We start from the raw sequence: 19,284 nt of genomic DNA on the forward strand, positions 1-19,284 counted from the left end.
GGTTTGCTATTTGAGGTAACGTAGGTAAGGCGCCTGGTGTAGTACCTGTCAGATAGAGCCCTTTTCTTTCCACCCCTTCTACCTGCTAGAGACATTAGCCAGCCTTCAGCCTTGAGCTCTGATTGCTATTCAGATTCGACCAGAGATCAAAACTGCATGACCGGAAATGGTCTTAGCTGTCATCAAACCTGACTCCTTACATCTGGGGTTAGGTTGCCTGGTTTAGCAAAAGCACACAGCAGTCAAATCCCATTATGGTGAGCTGCACAGGACAAGCGAGCAGTGGAATTTTATTAGACAGCTAGAAATCACATTAGCCCCAGCTCTAGCAGACACAAATGTTCAAGGCATTCCACAGTGTGTTCGCAAGATAAAGAAACCTTTGGCCCATCTTGGAACTGGATCTTTAGCTCACACCTTTCTCTGGGCTCCTCATTGTTTGCTGCGTTTCTAAGTGTGTGCGATTTCTGTGATATATGTCTTTTCTTCCATTGATGGGACCGGAGCATTTGAGACAGGGGAGCTGCAGGGATGCGTGACAGCAGAATGACAGAGTGAACGGATCAGCCTGCCTCACCTTTGCAGAATACAGAGTTAAGTATTTTCACTAAAAAAAGGGACTTAGGTAAAGAATCTATGAATGTCCACAGTCTAGCCTGGACAACTGGGTTTTGCACTGGATCCTTCCCACGCAGTCCAGGTAACAAATATTGTGTTCACTCACCCTCGGCTCCTCTCCTCTCCTCCCAACCCTTCCAAAAACCCCTGCGTCAGGAGCCCTCAAAGTCTGATCAGCAGGACAGAGCAAACTGATGTACAGAACGCAAACAGAAACCAGTAAGATCAGCTCCTTCGAAAAGGTTGCTGCAAGTCCTTCCCACCATCCAGAGAAAGAATCCCAAATCAGGGAAGAGTAAGAAAGAAAGGGCAAAAAAGTTCTCCTTTTCTTCAGAGCAACGCATGCTAGAACTTTCCAGGGTCTGGCGTGTGTCAGCATTTCTGAAGTAAACTCTATTTTCTCTAGATGAAAGAGATTAAAAAAAAAAAAAGGACACTAAGAATCCAGCCCAGTGAAAATTGCTTTGGCCATTCACATGCAATAAGCCATAGAAGCAAAGAGGAAAAAAATCAATTGCTTCTGATTTATTTATTCACTCATTCGTCCACATCCTTTCTCTCTAATGTAAAAAAGGATGTCCGCTGTAATTTCCCAGGTTGTTAATCTTTTCAAAGAAAAAAAAATAATTCAAGCCTCCTATTGGTTGCGCAGCATCTTGGCACAGGAAATGCATTTTAAATTAATTATTCTGTTGCATATAGATTATGTAAGGAAAAAGGGGGACTGATTCCGCTCATTGAATGTTTCACCAATATCTATAATCAGGAGGCTGCTGTAATACTTTCAAGTCTGGTGAATTTGGGATCGCACACTTTGTTAAAAGCAATGCAAGGTTTCACCTTAATGGCTGCTTTATTTCTTAATCAAGGTGGTGGGTACACTGGTGCTCATTTTATTTTCCTTTAGGCCCTTTGGCACATCTTAAATATTTCATACTAAATATTGCTAAATCCCTGAATCTTCTACAACAGATTCTATTCTGGGCTGCTCAGAGCTGAGGGTAGAGAAAGAAAGCTGGAAACGTCAAAACGTAATTGCAATAAAGAGAAGAAAATGTACAAGACCAATTTTGGAAGGATGTTTAAAGTTTTAAACCTATGCCAAATAATTGAGATCTATTCAAAGAGAACTGGATTCTATTATAAGCCCCATATACACACAATTATTGAATTATTCTGAACACCTGTTGAAATTGAATTGCGTGATATATTAGCCAAATGAAAATCATCAGGCACCCAGTTAAGCACACGGTTTGACCCACTCCTCTGATATGTGGACATAATCTCTCCTCCTGTTACTGAAATGTAGACTAGAGTTTCATCCCTAACCCTGGGGAGACCATGTGGTGTTGTGACTCTGTCCTTGTGATCTCCAGCATTTAGAAGAGATGAGGGAAAAGGCCCCAGTCTTCCAACCAGGAGCTTAGGGAGCTGACTGTCTTTCCCTAAAGACTGCCACAGCCCCTAACAACCATTTTTTCTCATTGCCAAAAGGAACCAGGCTTGGTCTTCCCATCTTTCTGCCATGACATTAAAGCCAATTTTCCTGTCCTCCTGCATACAGAGAAAGATGGTCCCCACTAAATCTCCATCCTAATTCCCAGCCTCCCTAGAGCCCACATCTGCCACCATCTCCCTGTTCTGTGTGGACAAGGTTTTACTGTCCAGAATCCCCTCCCCTTCTGACTGCTCAGTCCTCACTGCCCGTCAAGCCTTTGAAGATGTTAAGTGCACCAAGACAGGATCGAGAGAAGAAGATACAAGGAGAAGAAAGAAGGAAAATCTGACCAGTGGACAACATCTACACCCTGTCTCATTGGCCAGTGGGGAGCCGACATTCCCTCACCCCATTATTTCTCTCTAAAAGTAGGGCTTTTGCCTGCGTGGGAAACTGTAAAAAGAAGTAACACTTCTATAAAAGTTCAAAAAAGTAAGATTCTGAAATTGGACACCTTATTTGTTTCATTTCTGAATACCGTTAGACCAACTGGTTTTACTTCCTTCCCATGACACTCACACATACCCCACGCGAGCCTCCGGGGAGAGGCTGCCGCTCCACCCAAGCCTGCCTTGTACACTATCATGCAAGAATGCCTGCTTTATTGGCCTCACTTGATAAGTCAAGAATCTTCCCTCTGCTCCACTGAAGTTAACAGATGGCTGGTCCCTTTTGGTACACAGGCGTAAGCATCTTCAAAATAACCTTTTCCTTTTAAGTGTGCCAATTAATTAAATGTCGCTGTAATACATCCCAGCCGAGGAGGGAAGGGAGACACCCGAAGACAAAGGGCCAATGGAAGAGAACAACGAGGAGAGGTCACATTCTCCTACCTTCACCCGACGACCCCGACAGATCAATGATCACATACACTCTTCCTTCTGGTTCCAGATCAATCTGCAATTAAGAAAATGACAGTGGCTCGGTTAGTGCATTGTGGGGGCAGCCGAAGATTTCCATGCCTTTTCTACCCCAAATGGCTAGCCCCTAGAGTCACGGCTCCATTCAGTTCATCCCCCTGTAGTGTGTCTGGTGCCGGGTGGGGACCAGGAATGCAGGTGAATGGGCATTTATGGAATGTCTGCTATATTCTGGAAGCAGCACAAGGAGGTCTCATACAGACCCAATAGGTAGTGTCATCCCAGTGGTTCTCAACAGCAAGGGAAACCTGGCACAGGAGACACCTGACACATGGACATATGGACAATGGGAACCTACAGGAACCTTTCTGGGACACAAAACCATCTAGAGGTGTTTTCGACCGTCATGACTGGAAAGGGAAGGCTGCCACTGGCATCCATGGGTGGAAGCTAGGGATTCTGCTAAGTATCCTACAGCAGACACGATGGTCCCCACCATGAAGCATTCATTACCCAGCCCCAGAATGCCAACAATGTCAATGTTGAGAAACCCCGGGTTACGCCATTTTCCTGATAAGGAAGCTGAGCTCAAAGTTTTAGGGTAAGTGGCAATGCTGAGTTTCAATGATAAGACTGTCTAAAGAAACCCACGCTCCTTAGACCACACAAACTGCTCACAGAGAGGAAAGAAAAGGGGAGGAAAGAAAAGCATGTGATGCTATTCACACTCTGAAGGTGTCTACAGTCTCATGGGGGAGTTAAAAACCAGAGAACAGGGACGCCCGGATGGCACAGTCGGTTACGCCACTGCCTTCAGCTCAGGCCATGATCGCAGGGTCCTGGGATCGAGTCCCTCATCGGGCTCCTTGCTCTGCAGGGAGCCTGCCTCTCTCGTCCTCTGCCTACCACTCTGCCTGCTTATGTGTGCGCACGCTCTCTCATTCTCTCTCTGACAAATAAATAAATAAATAAAATCTTAAAAAAAGAAAAAAAGAAAAAACAGAGAACAATGCTGACCCCAGCTTAATGAGGAACAAGTGAGGATCGCAGATCAAGTATCCAGCAAGTCTGAAATCAGTGTAGAAGAGCGGCCTTGGAAGACTTCACGAAGAGAAGAAAAGGGAGTCACTTAAGGTGGAAGAAATTGCATAAGCCAAGGCTGGGAATGTGCACAGTGCTCGCAGGACCCTGAGGGGCATCCGTACTCGGGTTGTGTGTTGGCACATTTTGCAAACCCCAGATCCTACCAGGGTTGCAAAGAGTGAGCCAACACCACTACATTCTTACCATCAACCTTCTCCGCCCACCCTCACTTGCTGCCAGGCTGCCTCCAAATCCAACTAGCTACTTCTGTACAGAACCAGGCTGATCGGAAAAGTCAGAATGGCTGGGCCTCTTAGAGTTGACATCTTTGGTGAGGTCGGAACTCTCCTTCCAGAAACTGTGTGCTCCCTGAGAGAGTAGTAACTCTGGAAACCCTAGATCACCAAGTACCCTGGGGTAGCCTATCCTCGCCTCCACGCGCCCATCTGTCTGTGCAGAGCTGTAATTGACTCATACGTGCCAGGCTTGTCTCTCCGGCAAGCTGTGGATTTCTTGGGGGCAGGAACCACCACCCCTCCTTATCGTTTTCATTGTCCCCAGCAAAGAGCAGGCACACATTCAGCAAGCACTACCGGGAAAGGGTCAGTCTGAATACCTCCTTCTCATTCAAGGTTGAGGTCAAGGATCACCTCCTCTCTAAAGCTGTTCTAGATATTCTCAGCCAGAATTAATTACCCCTTTCCTTGTGCTCCTGCGGTACACGTGCCTAGCTGAACCCTGGCTCCTAATACATTGTCTATATGTCAGTCTCCTCTGCGAGGCAGAGACAATGAGAATACATTTGTATACCTAGTGCTCACCTCACTGTCTATTAGGAGACACCCAGCAAACCTTTGGGGAGGGGAAGAGACTTTATGTTCAGAACTCTGAGAGCCTACTCTGGGGTCGTTTGACCCTCCAAGGCCCCATCCCCAGGAAGGTAGGGAGGCGTGTGATCAGTACTAACATGATAGTCAAATGACATGGGAGGGGAACAAGACATTGCTCTCTCAGGACCCTGACATACTCCCTCTGAGGTAAAAACTCCCTTGGGACTGATATGCTCCAGGTCCCTTCCGGCATCTCATGCCACTCACAGTCCAGGTTCCCTGAGATATTCACGAGCCCCACTTTATTTCCAGACCTGGTCTTCAGTGATTGAGAGTGTGTAAGATTTCTCTTAAAATTTTAGTTCTGTCAACAGAGGTCTTCAGCGCCTCACAGAGAGCCCCTCAGTGATATTGCAGGTGGTCCGTCAGGGCAGGGAGTGAGGGAAATCAGAGTTCATTGGGGAAGGAGGAGGGAGAGAGAGAGAGAGAGAGAGAGACTCTTTTTTTTTTTTTTTTTTTTGAGAGAGAGAGAGCATATGCAGGCACAAGGGAGGAGTGTCAAGGAGGGACAGAGGAAGACGGAGAGATAGAATCCTAAGCAGGTTCCATGCCCAGCATGGAGCCCACACGGGGCTTGATCGCAGGACCCTGAGATCATGACCTGAGTGGAAATCAAGAGTCATCTCCTTAACCGACTGAGCCACCCAGGACCCCTCCCAGAAGAGGGAGAGACAGAATCCTAAGCAGGCTCCACACCCAGCATGGAGCCCCACACGGGGCTTGATCGCAGGACCCTGAGATCATGACCTGAGTGAAAATCAAGATTCAGCTGCTTAACCGACTGAGCCACCCAGCTTGCCCCCCAGGGGCCACTCACCTTAGTGGGGACCCAATAGGAACCCAATAGCAAGCTGGTGATGATACCATGCAATGACTTTCCACGTCTCCCCATCCCTTCCACCCCAAGAATCTGCGATTTTAAGTTTCCATCTAAAGAAAATGTTCTCTGGCACCCTCACCGCTAGGAAACCCCACCCCCTCCCACTGCCACAAGCATAACCCAGCCCCCGCACTAAATTACAAACAGGAAAACCAACAGTCAGCTCCACTGAACAGAGCCAAACCAAAATCCTGTCTCTGCCACAAATATCAGGGGTCCTCTTGTCCGAGAGCATGGAATTTAAATAATGTATGCCTTTTAGAGATTAGATCATCTCTATTAAACCCTGCCGGCTAAATGAAACAATTTCTCATATCCTCCAACTCAGAGATTTCCCACGACTATGGGCTTCATTGGCAAAGTACAATGCTATCTGTGAAAAGCGGGGAGGCGGAGAGCAAAGGAATGAGATGGGCTGGGAGGCCTTTCTGAAGGCCAGCCTCTCTTTGCAAAAGGGGAGTGAGAACTTGTGGCAAGGGGGGAACAGGTCATTGATGATAAAATGTATTAGGATATTAACGTTCAAGATAGCCATCAGAAACCATTTTAGCACCCACTGCTGTCTCCATGCCGATGAACTGCATTTCCAAACAGAGAAATAGAAATTAAGCTTTTAAACCTGCCAAAAGCAACAAAGAGCTTTGCAGCCTGGGCAGATGGCCACAGAGGGCTGGCGGAGCCCCAGCCGGCCCAGTGAAGAAGTGCTGAGAATCCATGTAGGGAGGTCAGACTTCAACGCAGATGACGGGAGGCTTATCAGGTACAAAACGTGGTAGAGGGGGGTGCAATTTCATGGTCAAATTAATCGAACCTCAAATTCGGCTCACAGTGACCTGGCCTGGATAAGGAAGCAATGTAGGTGCCCAGGCCTGCACAACCATCCATTGCCCTCAGCAGCAGGCGGCTGGCACTACATAAAAGCAGACCTCCTCCCCCCAGCCATTCCCAGGGTTGGGTCTGAGCTCTTTCTCCTGCACTCAGGGTCCCTCCAAATTATCCCAGATGCAACCCTATTTACCAAATCTCCTTGAAACGCCTACCTTTACTTGATGAATCTTCCCAGCTACTATCTCTGTTATCTCTCTGTGTTCTTTAGAGCTTTAGTGTCTTTGGCTACCCCCTCCAGCGTAGGCCAGGAGCAAGGCAGTAGAACAATGGGGAAGACAAACACAGCCTTCAGAGTCAGAGTAGCACTGAATCCCAGCTCTGGCAATCATTTATATTCCCTGAGCCGTGTGTGGCCTCAGTCTCATCGTCTGTGAAATGGATTGTTGTAAAAATTCTATGAGACTCCCACGCAGAGCACTTGGGCCTCAGGAGATACTCAGCATGTGGTGGTAATGGGTAAACTTCCTGGCTCTGTGGCCTAAAGCAAGCGACCACCTTCTCTGAGCCTCAGAATGCTTCTCCATGAAATGGAGCTAATAACAGGCTCTGTGACGTTTGGGCTGTGGTGATGTTAAGTGAGATCATCTATGTCAAGTGCTCAGCGTGATGCCGGGCACAAAATCCTTCATTAACTTCTGGTGCCATTGTTTCTAAAAAGCCAAGTCTTCGAATGTGCTACTTAGTCCCATGTTCCTTCCACTCTGTCAAGCTTTTCCCCCACAAAAAAAGACATTTTCCATCCCTGAACTGATATTATTCCACGTTATTCCAGGACAACTTTACAGAGTTGGGAATATCAAATAAAGCACTGCGGTGAGGGTTTCATGCCCAGCCCATAGGGAAGCCAGGGGCAAAACAGGCGATGGCCCTGGTCATCAGAGGGTCATGAGGTGCTCCTGAGGGGAGGAGAAGCAGAGGGTGGCCACTGAGTGTCTGAGCCCCTGCTACACCTCAGGCTCTGGTCCCAGGGTTTAGTCTGTGTTAGCTCATTTCATCTCCTGTGAGGCCAGCAGTGCTCCCTACTTTTCAGATGGAAAAACTGGAGCTCCAAGAACTTTAAGCCAGATTCCCACTCAGGGCTCCCTGGGTCACACGGGACAGAGGAGTCTGTCAGAGCTCTGGTCTCTCAAGCCCTCACCAGCTTGGGAAGCCTTCTAGGACAATCCAATGCCAGCATCTCTGGCTCTCTGTGTGTTCCTGCTGCCTCTCAGTCAACAGTCCTCCTCCACACCTCTCCTGTCTAGTGGGAAATCCCAGTGATGCTGCGCCACCGGGACATGCAGATATCTGCGCTCCTGTGTTTCAGGGGTGATCAAGCTCGAGGCAAAGGAGGTTAAGAAACTCACAGCCAAGCTTCCTTCCCACCATAGGCTCAACTTCCACCAGAGCCCTCTAGGTAAACCTCTCCTTGGAAGAGCCCACAAAGGTCACACATGCCCAATTTGAGTTTCGCTTCCTTTCCCCTCTGTTGTCAGGCGCCCAAGGGCTAGAAAGAAGCTAGAGGTACGGAGTGGATCAGAGGATAAATCCAGATAGGATGAGTTCGGAGAAAGGCTTGCACTGCCTGTCTTGCACCAATTAAGCCCTAGGTAATTGACTGGAGCAGGGGAGGGGAGTGAGGAAGAAGGAGGTGGAGGGGGAGGCATCAGGAGAGAAACTCCAGGGTTTCTTTCCAAAGCAGGAGTACCACTTCTCAAGTCCTCCACACCCCTTTTTGCTAGCCATCGTCTCCTGGAGGAACCACGGTCACACTGCAGTCCCCAGAGGTGCCCGGCATGAAAAAGCCTCGCCAGACGGAGCAAGAGTACTTCATGCAGCAGACAGCCTCCCCACCCCTGCTTTGGAAAACCCAGAGCGATGAGGCACGGTGCTGGCCAAGTCTTGGGTGCTGATTTCTGAAGCTAGCAGCTGATTAAAGACTTCATTTGAGGAGGAGTTTGCTACTAGCCCTGTTGGTAGGGTGCACAGTTTGAAAGCAGAGGGTCCCCAGGTAGTTAAATATTTCAAGTTGTCCCACAGCCCTTGCTTTCACAAAGTAAGGCAAGAAGAGGACTGCCTCTCTCTCCCCTTCCGCGGCAGTGCAAAGACAGGACGCAGGCTCTAGAGTACATCCCTGCAGGGCACAATCCTGCCTGACCGGCACCCAGGAGGGATTTAATACACATTGTTCATGTGGGCTCAAAGGATGAATGGCCCGACTTTCAACCGAGTCCGCACAACTGAATTATGGAGATGATTCACTTGGGAAGCCAGCAACCTGTACACAACTGTTCGAGCAGCTTCATTCAGAACGGCTAAATGTTGGAAACAACCCAAGTGCCTCACAATAGGTAAAGGGAAAAGCAAACCATGCTGCCGGCCTATGACAGAATTGTGCTTGGCCATAAAGAACGAACCACTGATACCTGCAACAAGACAGATGCTATGAGAAAGGAGCCAAACGTAACAGTCTATAAGGTGCGATTCCACTTCTGTGATGTTCTAGAACAGGCAAAACCAATCCAGAGTGACAAAGAGCATTTTCGAGGTCTCCTGGGGCTGAAGGTAGGAGGTAAACGCAAAGAGGCAAGGAGGGCGGTCTTTGGCCTGGGGGAGCTTTTCTGTGTCTTCACCGAGGTGGTTCAAACAGAACCTTTGTCAAACTCTGTCAAGCCCAAACACTTCAAATGAATGCACTTTATTGTATGTAAATTATACCTCAATGAAGTAGTTTTTTACAAGGGAAAAAAGAAGCCATCATTTCATTTCACAGAAGGATTCCTCTACAAGTTTCCTTTAATAACAAATCATCTTCCCACCCTCGGGGCATTTAAAATTTCATATTCCAGTTTTAAAAATAAAAGGGTTCATTCAGAGTTTTTCGAGTACATCTGTCACACAACATAATGTACACCTACCTGTGTAGGCACACACATTCACACATCCACCCACGTGTGCAAAACACACTCACAGGCACAGCCACCTTCTTCTGTCTTCTGTGATCAAAATACAATAATAGCAAGAAAAACACATCCAAAATTTAGAGTTGAGAGCCTGCTGGTTTCTTTAAATCTGTCTGCGTGTGCATGTATTTCAAGACAATTAGACCAAATGCTCTAGAGGACCTTTTAGTGACCTTCAGGACCTAAATATCCACAGAGAGGGAGCTGCTTAAATAAATTATGGTACATCGTGTAGTACATCGCTAGGCAAGCCCTAAAAAAAGAATGGAAAGATCGAAATGTACTGACTGATAGGAAGTGATCTCTGGGATACATGAAGTCGGGGGTGGGGGAAGCAAGGTGCAATGTGTTTGTTACTTGAGGCTCCTGCGTGAATACACCCCCACCCCCCCACTCACACTCTCTCCACACAGACGATCTCCAGAAGTCTTTTTTTTTTAAAGACTTTATTTATTTATTTGATAGACAGAGATCACAAGTAGGCAGAGAGGCAGGCAGAGAGAGGGGAGGAAGCAGGCTCCCTGCTGAGCAGAGAGCCCAATGCGGGGCTCAATCCCAGGACCCTGGAATCATGACCTGAGCCAAAGGCAGAGGCTTTAACCCACTAAGCCATCCAGGTGCCCAAGAAGAAGTCTTAATCAACAGGAAACAGGGGTTGCCTCCAGACACGGAAATGACAGGATGGGGGGACCAGAAAACGGGAAAAAGGCTGATTCTTCACTTAAGCTCTTTGAACACTCTGATTTTTTTGAATCATGTTCTTGGGTTATCTTGCTACAAAACTGAAGTCGATACCTTTTTCTCCAGTTACTTCTAACCTCCAATCCCCCCGAGGGCAGCTTGCTTCGGATACCCGATACATCTTAAAGAAACACCCCTCAAAAGTGGCTAACAGATTGCTCTCCCATCCCCTGTGGCCAGGTCGTGGGGCCCAATAGAGCAGTGGCCATCTGTACTATTGACTGGACTAAAGGCCTGCGTTACAGATTCCAGTCCCCCAAGGCCACAAATGGAGTCAACTCAAGTTAGTAACTGCTTCCTCTTTTTATGTTATTTTACTTATTTATTTGAAGGGGGGAGGCAGAGGGGAGGGGCAGAGGGAGAGGGAGGGACAAGCAGACTCTCTGTAGGACCTTAAGATCATGACCTGAGCTGAAGGCAGATGCCTTGCCTGAGCCACCCAGGGGACCCCCTGCTTTCTCTTTTCAGCAGGCTCAGAAACAGACCCAGAGAGCTGGCTCCCTCTGAAGACAGAGGTGGCTGAAAACAAATACGTCTGTGTGTCCACAAAGGCTCTCTCTCCAGCACTGAGAAAATATCCAAAGGTACCAAACCTATTATCAGAAGTGTGGAATCGGGGCACCTGGTGGCTCAGTGGGTTAAGCCTCTGCCTTCGGCTCAGGTCATGGTCTCCAGGTCTTGGGATCGAGCCCCACGTCGGGTTCTCTGCTCGGCGGGGATCCTGCTTCCCTTCCTCTCTCCCTCTGCCTGCCTTTTTACTTACTTGTGATCTCTATCTGTCAAATTTAAAAAAAAAAAAAAAAAAAACTTAAAAAAAAAAAATTGTGGAATGGTTTACAAAGCTTCATGTGGGAACAGTACAGATTTCCCAGCTTCCCTTCAGGGAAACGGCACCGCATGACTCTTATCCCAAGAGTAGATGAAGCGTGCAAGCAGCAGGAAATGCAGGCACCTACCCGCAGTGTTCTGAAGCAAAAACTATCCCACCACCAGTCAGCACTCTGCATTTTACATTTGGCTTTGCAATGCTCTCTCTCTTTGGGTGTATTCGTACGTATGTGTTGTATTCTACATTTCCCATTTGTTACACTAACCCAGTACATTATAGGGATTAAGAGAAAGGGGCTCTAAAGTTGGCCCCCCCAGGTTCAAATCCAGGCTTGGCCTGTTACAAGCTGTGTGGCCCTTGCTTCACTTTCCTCATCTATAAATTGAGAACCTCAGTGGCACCTGATCATGGTGTGGGGAGAATCAAATGACATGGAGTAGCACTTGGAACTGTGCCTGGCACATAGCTAGCAGCCTATAAACGTAAGGTGTTGGGCCAGTATTGTTACTTCCTGCCCAGACTGCGAGCCAAGTGCTCCACGGGGGGCTTCGTCAAGTACTTACTCCAGGGCTGGGGACAAGCAGGGAATCACTAGAGGCTCCAAGTGAAACCGAATGGATCCATGTAGAACAAAGACAAGCTAAGGAACCCAGGATAGGGCAGTAAGAAAATTGTCTTCGAACTTCTCTCTTTAACATGATAACCTAGCAGAACCTTTGACCAGTGGATGTTCAGTTCTGGACTCCCTTCAAAATCCTAGACATACCATTGTTATTCATCACTTTCGAGCTCCTCAAGAGAGACCGTTTTGTTCATAAGAATAATCACAACCCTAATAAACACCCTTTACTGAGCACTTTCCACACGTTATCTGTGTGAGGCAATATCCTTATTCTTTTTTTTTTAATAAGATTTTATTTATTCATTTGACAGAGAGAGTCACAGCAAGAGAGGGAACACAAGCAGGGGGAGTGGGAGAGGAAGAAGCAGTCTCCTCGCTGAGCAGGGAGCCCGATTCGGGGCTCGATCCCAGGACGCTGGGATCATGACCTGAGCCAAAGACAGAGGCTCAACAACTGAGCCACCCAGGTGCCCCGCAATATCCTTATTCTTAACTGTTTCAGGGATGAGAAACTGAGGCTGACGGGCTTAAGTAACCTACCCACATTCTCACAGCTTGAGGATCAGAAAGCTGGATTAAAGCAGGGCTCTGCAACTCTGGACCCCATGCTCCTGTTGTATTTTATTAAAATGCCAGAAGCAAGAAATTTAAGAGTCATAAGACACTTGGAAATCACATAGTTAAAATAAGCAAAGAAATACACATGAAAGAGTAAGATTTTTTAAAATGTTCTTTTCTCTATCAAATGAACCAAAGTTGCTTTGGGGCTATGTATTTTTATGTTATTTGTTTATTAAAATATAAACAAAATTAAGTATCATGATATGCTCAGTTTTAAAAAATAAAAAAAACTGCATGTGAACTTATAATGAGAAGCGATAGTCCCCTGCCCCATTATTCCCCAGGGGGAGCCAATTTTAACAATTTCTATTTGGGCTTTGCTAGTGGTCACAGTCATGTCCCTAATGCTTGTACCTCCATTTCCTGATTTCTTATTTTAGATATTCTGTTTTGCCTTGCTGCTCTAATCAATGAGGATTTAGTGCACTCACCACCTCCCTCCACTTTCCCCCTCCACAAAATATACATCTCAATTCTCAGTTCCTTCTCTATGCTCTGCAACTGCAAAAGAGCAATCCAAAACGTCAATTTCTTGTTTCACCAATTAGAGACAGTATTCCTTGACCCTCCACATTATAACTAGAGGACCTTAGTGTTTCCAGTCCTCTCCATCCTCAGACACCTCTCTCCCATCCAGTCCCATCCCCACCTCTGTGTCTTCCCTGTTAGACCACCAATGTTGACAACACTGATGTTCTGTTCTCTGATTGTAACTGAGTTCCATGTTTTCCACATATGTTGTTTCAAAAATCTGAAAACAAATTGAGAGTGTTTATTTACTCTAACTTTTATTTTATTTATATATTTATTTATTTATTTATTTGAGAGAGACAGTGAGAGAGAACATGAGCGAGGAGAAGGTCAGAGAGAGAAGCAGACTCCCCGTGGAGCTGGGAGCCCGATGCGGGACTCGATCCTGGGACTCCGGGATCATGACCTGAGCCGAAGGCAGTCGTCCAACCAACTGAGCCACCCAGGCGTCCCTACTCTAAGTTTTAAATGGCATTACATATCCTTTCCTTTCTGTGGGTCCAATGTGACAACCCACGTGCCACTCAATGGAAACTATAGCTAGTATCAGATTTAAATGGATTTTTTCTCCCTGTGTTGAGTTTCTCAGATCAAGTTTTCCCAGGGCCCTTTTCTCTTAGGGTTTGCCCTTCTAGAAACTTCCACTGTCCTCCTTCCTAACAGACTGGCTGGCTACTCTCTGGTCTACTGCACAGCTGTAGTGCTGTGGCTTCATTTCACTGATCCGCTGGATGTAGCTGCCATTTCTGGAATCCATCATCTTCTTTGTTCTGAGTTATTCCTTTGCTTTTACCAGTAAAGTACTCATTGAAATATTGATTAAGAGTGCCTAGAAAGCCAGCTAAGACATGCCTGTCCTCACACATGATGGGTAGTTTGGCTGGATATAGAATTCTAGGTGAAAAACAAATCATTATCAGAACTTTTCTAACATAAATATTGCCAGTAGAGTGCATGTCACTGTTTTTTTAGTAGGTGAGTTTGCTTTGTTTTCACTCTTTGGAAATTCTAGGACCTTTTTTATCTTAGTGCAGTGAACACTCACAGTGATGTCTCAGGATACCCTTTTCTGATTCATTGTGCTGAAACTCAACTTGTGGAAGAGGCTCTTCTGTTTTGTTCTTCGCAGTTGGCCTCCTCATTTTCTCTATGAAACACCTAGTATTCAGATGTTGGACCTATAGGATTGGTCCCTATGTCTCATGCTATGCGTTATCCATATTTCCTTTGCTTTTATCTTCTTAGTCCATATTCTAGATTTCCTGGGCTTTATCTCACAACTCTTCAATGAACTTTTATTTCTAACAATAATATGCTGTGTTTCCAGAAATACCTTCCTCTTTTCTCCTTTCTCATAGCATCCTTTTAAAAAATTTCCTTGATTTATTTGCTTATTTAGGTTTACAGATGCAACATATTTCTGTGGATACCTGTCCAACTGTCTTGGGGTGAGAGAGTGGGAGCTAGCCATTACAGGAGGGGACCCCACACCAACTTCGCCAGTTCTCCCCCAAAGCAATATACCATGAGCCTTTCAAAGAACCATCCAGTTTTTTACCCTCTGAGTCAGAATCTGGCTCCAGGTCCTTCTATAGTGAGAGTCGTTCCACATATAGGCCTTTAGATGGTCACATGTTTGCAGCTGTACCTCTCACGTCTTTCCCCCCGGGGGGAACTATAGTCTCCAGACTGGGAGCCCCGTTTAGGTTCTGCCAAAGGCCTGGCTCCAGGTGAGGCTCCAGCCCCCTCGGTACCTGTTCTAGGCTGTGGCCCCTCAGTACCGCTATTCTGTTCCATCAACTGCCACTCTGTCCTCTACTTTCTTCCCCAGAAGGTCACTGAAATAGTTTGATGAAGCTTCTTTCTGCTTACCTAGGTGTTATAGAATTTTATCCCTCCACTTTTTTATTTGTCTACTATTTAGACAGGGTCTTGAGGAGGCAAAGAAACAAACATATTTGCTTCAAAACTATCTTGAATGGAAAATCTAAAAACAAAAATATCATCTTAAATTATACAATCCAGTGCTGGTAACAGTAGAGGAAAAACAGACATTCTTATACACTGCTGATGAAGTGTAAACTGGCACAAAATTTGTAGAGAGGGGTTTGGCATTATGTAACAAAAATCCTTCAACCTAGCAATTCCACTTCTGGGAATTTATCCCAAATCACACATGTGCAAAACAATTTAACAACAAGGATGATCATTACAGCATTTTTTAAGAGGGTAAAATTAGAAACTAATTGTTTAACAATAGCAAACTATTTAAATAAATTGTGGCATATTCAATCATTAGATATCATGCCATCATGAAAAAAGATCTTGCTCAATTATATTTAATGACATGAAAAGATATGCAAAATATGGTATTAAGTGAAAGGAAAAATGAGATGATAAAGGAATATGTATTCTATGGTACAACTTTGTAAAACAAAAACAAAATGTGTGTGGTTTGGTACATACACAAAGGGGGAAAAAAGATTATCCAGGGGAGAGTAGAAGAATGTGTGTTTTTTTCTCTGTGCATATCTATACTTATTTAAGCATTTTGTTTTTTTTTTCTATGTCCCACTATAACTTTTATGACAAGAAAAGTCAAACAGTAAATTTGTTGTTGCTTGAAGAACATTATGCCATTTACAGGTAAGGAAATTGAGGCACAGTGAGGTTAAGCAATCTATTCAGACATCTGAGTAAATCACTCACAGCCAAAAAAGAAGGAAAGGAAAAAACTTAGTTATCTTGATTTTCAGTCTAGAGCTAAAGTGCAAGTTAAAAATGAGACACACTGGGCACCCGGGTGGCTCAGTGGGTTGGGGCTCTGCCTTCAGCTCAGGTCATAATCTCAGGGTCCTGGGATCGAGCCCTGCATTGGGCTCTCTGCTCAGCAGGGTGCCTGCTTCCCCTTCTCTCTCTGCCTGCCTCTCTGCCTACTTGTGATCTCTTTCTGTGAAATAAATAAATAAAAGTCTTTTAAAAAAAAAAAGAGACACACTATTTGAAATTTACATATTATTTTAAAAGTGTAATTTTCTGGTCAAAGAGTAATAGCACTACTCAGTCCTAATCAACTAGACATATTATATTTCTTTCTTTCTGAGAGAGAGAGAGAAAGAACAAGCCAGGAGAGGGAGAGAGAGAATCTTAAGCAGGCTCCATGCCCAGTGCAGAGCCCAACACAGCGCTCCATCTCATGACCCTGTGATCATGACCTGAGTGGAGATCAACAATCAGATGCTTAACCAACTGACCAGGCACCCCTCAACCAGGCATATTCTTAATTAGATACAATTTAAACATATTAAGGAAAACCTTCCACGGCGCAACTAAATGGAACACACTAGACTAAAAGTCCTTTTCTTTGATCAAACCTCTTTCTCTACATGATGGTATTCCTGTTTCTGGGGGGTGATGAGGCCTACATTTTTATATCTCACCCACTGTTGCCTTCAAACTACCTTTCATATAACTGACTTTCATAATAACATAGACTTTGTCCATCAGGTAACAAGCAAACATTTTTGCTATGACGTGCCCACACAGTACCTATCACCTAGCTAGGCTGTGTTGCCATCTTGTTTCGGCAGAGATTCTTTGGAATATATTCCAAATATATTCCATTTGTCTTCAACATTCTGGGAAACAGAAAAAAAAATTAAAATAAAAAATGCTGCTGCTACAGAAATCAAGCAAAAAGAGAAACAGAATTTATGAGGCATGTCATAATCAGTCAAAATTTTTCCTCCATTGGATACTTATCAGTTGACTCTACTGAATTGTGAAGAAAAACATCAAATTTTTAAAATTTCTAGATTTCAATCAAAAAGGTGAAGAAGATGTAAATAAGTTTGGTGTAATTTCCAGTTTTCTGGGATACAGCCTGTCTTAACATGTACTCTAATGAGTATTATGAATGTTAAGTTGGATTTCTTTTCCTATAAATAAATGCATATTTAAGTTTACACTTACAAATGACATATGAAAGCACAGACTATCTCATCTCTGAAAATGAACAATTCTCTTCATACATTCTGTTCTAATTTTCTACACTTTAATGAAGTCCCAGACCTTATAAGATGAACAGATTCATGCAGCTGGACATACAAATTAGACATATATGTATAGAAGCCCACATCAACATCTGAACTAGAAGGGTATTTCCTAAAGCACACAGCAAAGGGCGTCTGAAAATTGTCTGTTCAAGCTCTAAATGTCAGAATAGTTCCTTAATTCACAGTTTTCTATCCTGGATATTAGATTTTCATATATTTTGGACAACCAGAGAAAAGAGTTCTATCTCATGTATATTATGCTGCAGACCAGATAAGATAAATTTTAAGAATGCAAATCTACTTTGTAAGGACAGTCTGGGCTATCTACAATCACTGATTAATTAATGGGACGATTTGAAATAAACAGAAGATATAAACCACTATATCTAATCATAAAAAAAGACTCTCAACCTTTTGAAGTTATCAAAGAAAAATAAGGTTTAAAACATTAAATTCTATCCTCAAAGTAGTCAAGCTTTGTTTATTGCTCAGAGTGTGTGTAACTGGAACCTGGTTTGGGTTGATAGATCCTTTCTAACGTGTTGAAGCTTTTGATGGTTTTCCTTCAGAATATCTCATGCCTTGGTTGTAGAAAGGCAGTTTTCGAAGTGTGGTTTTGGGTTAACAGATATGTTAAACTATGTGTTCATTCATTGAGGAAGGCCTTTCTGATACCTGAAGGAACCAGAGGGCAGCTGGAGCTGATGAGGTAAGAGAGATGGGGCACCGCGAGTCCGTGGGCTTCGGCTCCCAGCAAGATGGGGCACCAGGGGAGAGTCTGAGCAGAGCAGACTTGGGAGGGTCACTCTGGCTGCTGGGTGGAGAACAAGGCTTAGGCACCGACAAGGAGGCGAGAGGGTGGCTTAGGGAGCTATCATCCTCACCCAAGTGGGAGACGATGGTCGCCAGAAGGGATGGTAGCAGTAGGGATGAAAAGTGGCCAGATTCTGGGATATTCTCACAGCAGGGCCAAGCGGATTGCTGACAGACTGCATGCCGGGTGGGAGATAAAAAGAGGGCTCAAGGATAATGTGGAGCTATCTGGCCAAACATGGAGCTGCCGTCAGCTGAGCAGGAGACTGATTGGAGCAGGACGGTGCTGGCAGGAGGGTTTGGACAGGCTGGGCAGGAGACAGGTCTCCTGGCCAAGGACAACTGGAGACACGCAGGGAAAGGCCTAGGCTTATGGTCAGGATTTGGGAGTCACTAGCAGTAGTGGTACAGATCCACAAGCCCTGACCCACAACCCTGAATTCCAAAAGGCTCTAAAAATTCAGCTTTTTATGAAGTTTGGGCCAACGTCATTTAACAAACCCCTGGCCCAGGTTAACACAAGGCTATTTATTGTTTCTACTTACTCCATTTAGTAAGAATGTTTATACATGTGTGTTAGAAATATTTATTTGTTCAATCAGGAAATGCTGCCCTAGAGTCTGCTGGGGGTGTTGGGTAATACATAGCATATATACTTTAGGAAACTCCTAGAATCAGAAAAAAAAAAAAAAAATTTTCCCCTAAACAAATCTGGCCCTAAGGGTTTTGGTTAGGGGTGTGGGCCTGTAGTTTGAGCCATGACACTGGAGGGATGAGAACTGATCCCAGGGGCCCTCCAACATAGAGAGACTGGCAAGAGGAGGGACCTGCCCAGACGTCTGGAAAGATCCTCACACAGAGACCTGACCTCCAGTACCCTGGGTGGAGTCAACTTTGACTACCCTCCTTTTTCCCTCTAAACCACCACCACCAAGCATACACCAAGCACTCATCACAGATGTGTGGCTTATAAAAGCCTTGGTTTTCTTAGCTTTCTCTGTGTCTTCAAAAGAGATGGCAAAAACAAAAAACAAAAAACAAAAAAAAACCCTCCCTCTCTCTGACACAGTTTTTGTTAAGCCTGTTAAACACTGACTTCATGCACTGCTGAACTACACGCTGCACTTGTCGTAAGGTGGGGTTTGTGTGATGAGGGGGAAAAAATGTAGAAAACCAGAAAAAAAGCTTGTAGTTAGCATCAAGGCATTTCCTGTTTCTGGGAAGGCTGTCCGCCTGCTGCTGTTGCTTTAACAGATTGAGTGTCCCTCCTTTCACCACTGAACACCCAAACTCCAAACTTCTGTCAGGACACAGTGGCAGGGGGTGTAGCAGGGCACCCCGAGTCCTGGACCTGTGGCAGGAAAACACTACAGCGAGAGGTGGGCTCTCAGCCCCGACCCAAGATGTCCCCTG

The 19,284-nt window shown here is 45.2% G+C and overlaps 1 protein-coding gene across 8 annotated transcripts in view; it reads right to left on the bottom strand.

The window, feature by feature from the left end:
* PRKCE (protein kinase C epsilon) overlaps nt 1-19,284 on the bottom strand; it is a 515,280-nt gene that overhangs the window by 295,095 nt on the left and 200,901 nt on the right. For 7 of the 8 annotated variants that reach the window (XM_032353625.1, XM_032353627.1, XM_032353629.1 and 4 more), the window contains one exon: nt 2,950-3,013. In XM_032353625.1, coding sequence (XP_032209516.1) covers nt 2,950-3,013 — 64 coding nt within the window. Of the gene's footprint in view, nt 1-2,949; nt 3,014-5,766; nt 5,864-19,284 lie in introns of those variants that run through there. The other variant, XM_032353630.1, reaches the window with a different exon arrangement.

Source organism: Mustela erminea, chromosome 7, assembly GCF_009829155.1.
Source record: "Mustela erminea isolate mMusErm1 chromosome 7, mMusErm1.Pri, whole genome shotgun sequence".
Taxonomy (NCBI): domain Eukaryota; kingdom Metazoa; phylum Chordata; class Mammalia; order Carnivora; family Mustelidae; genus Mustela; species Mustela erminea.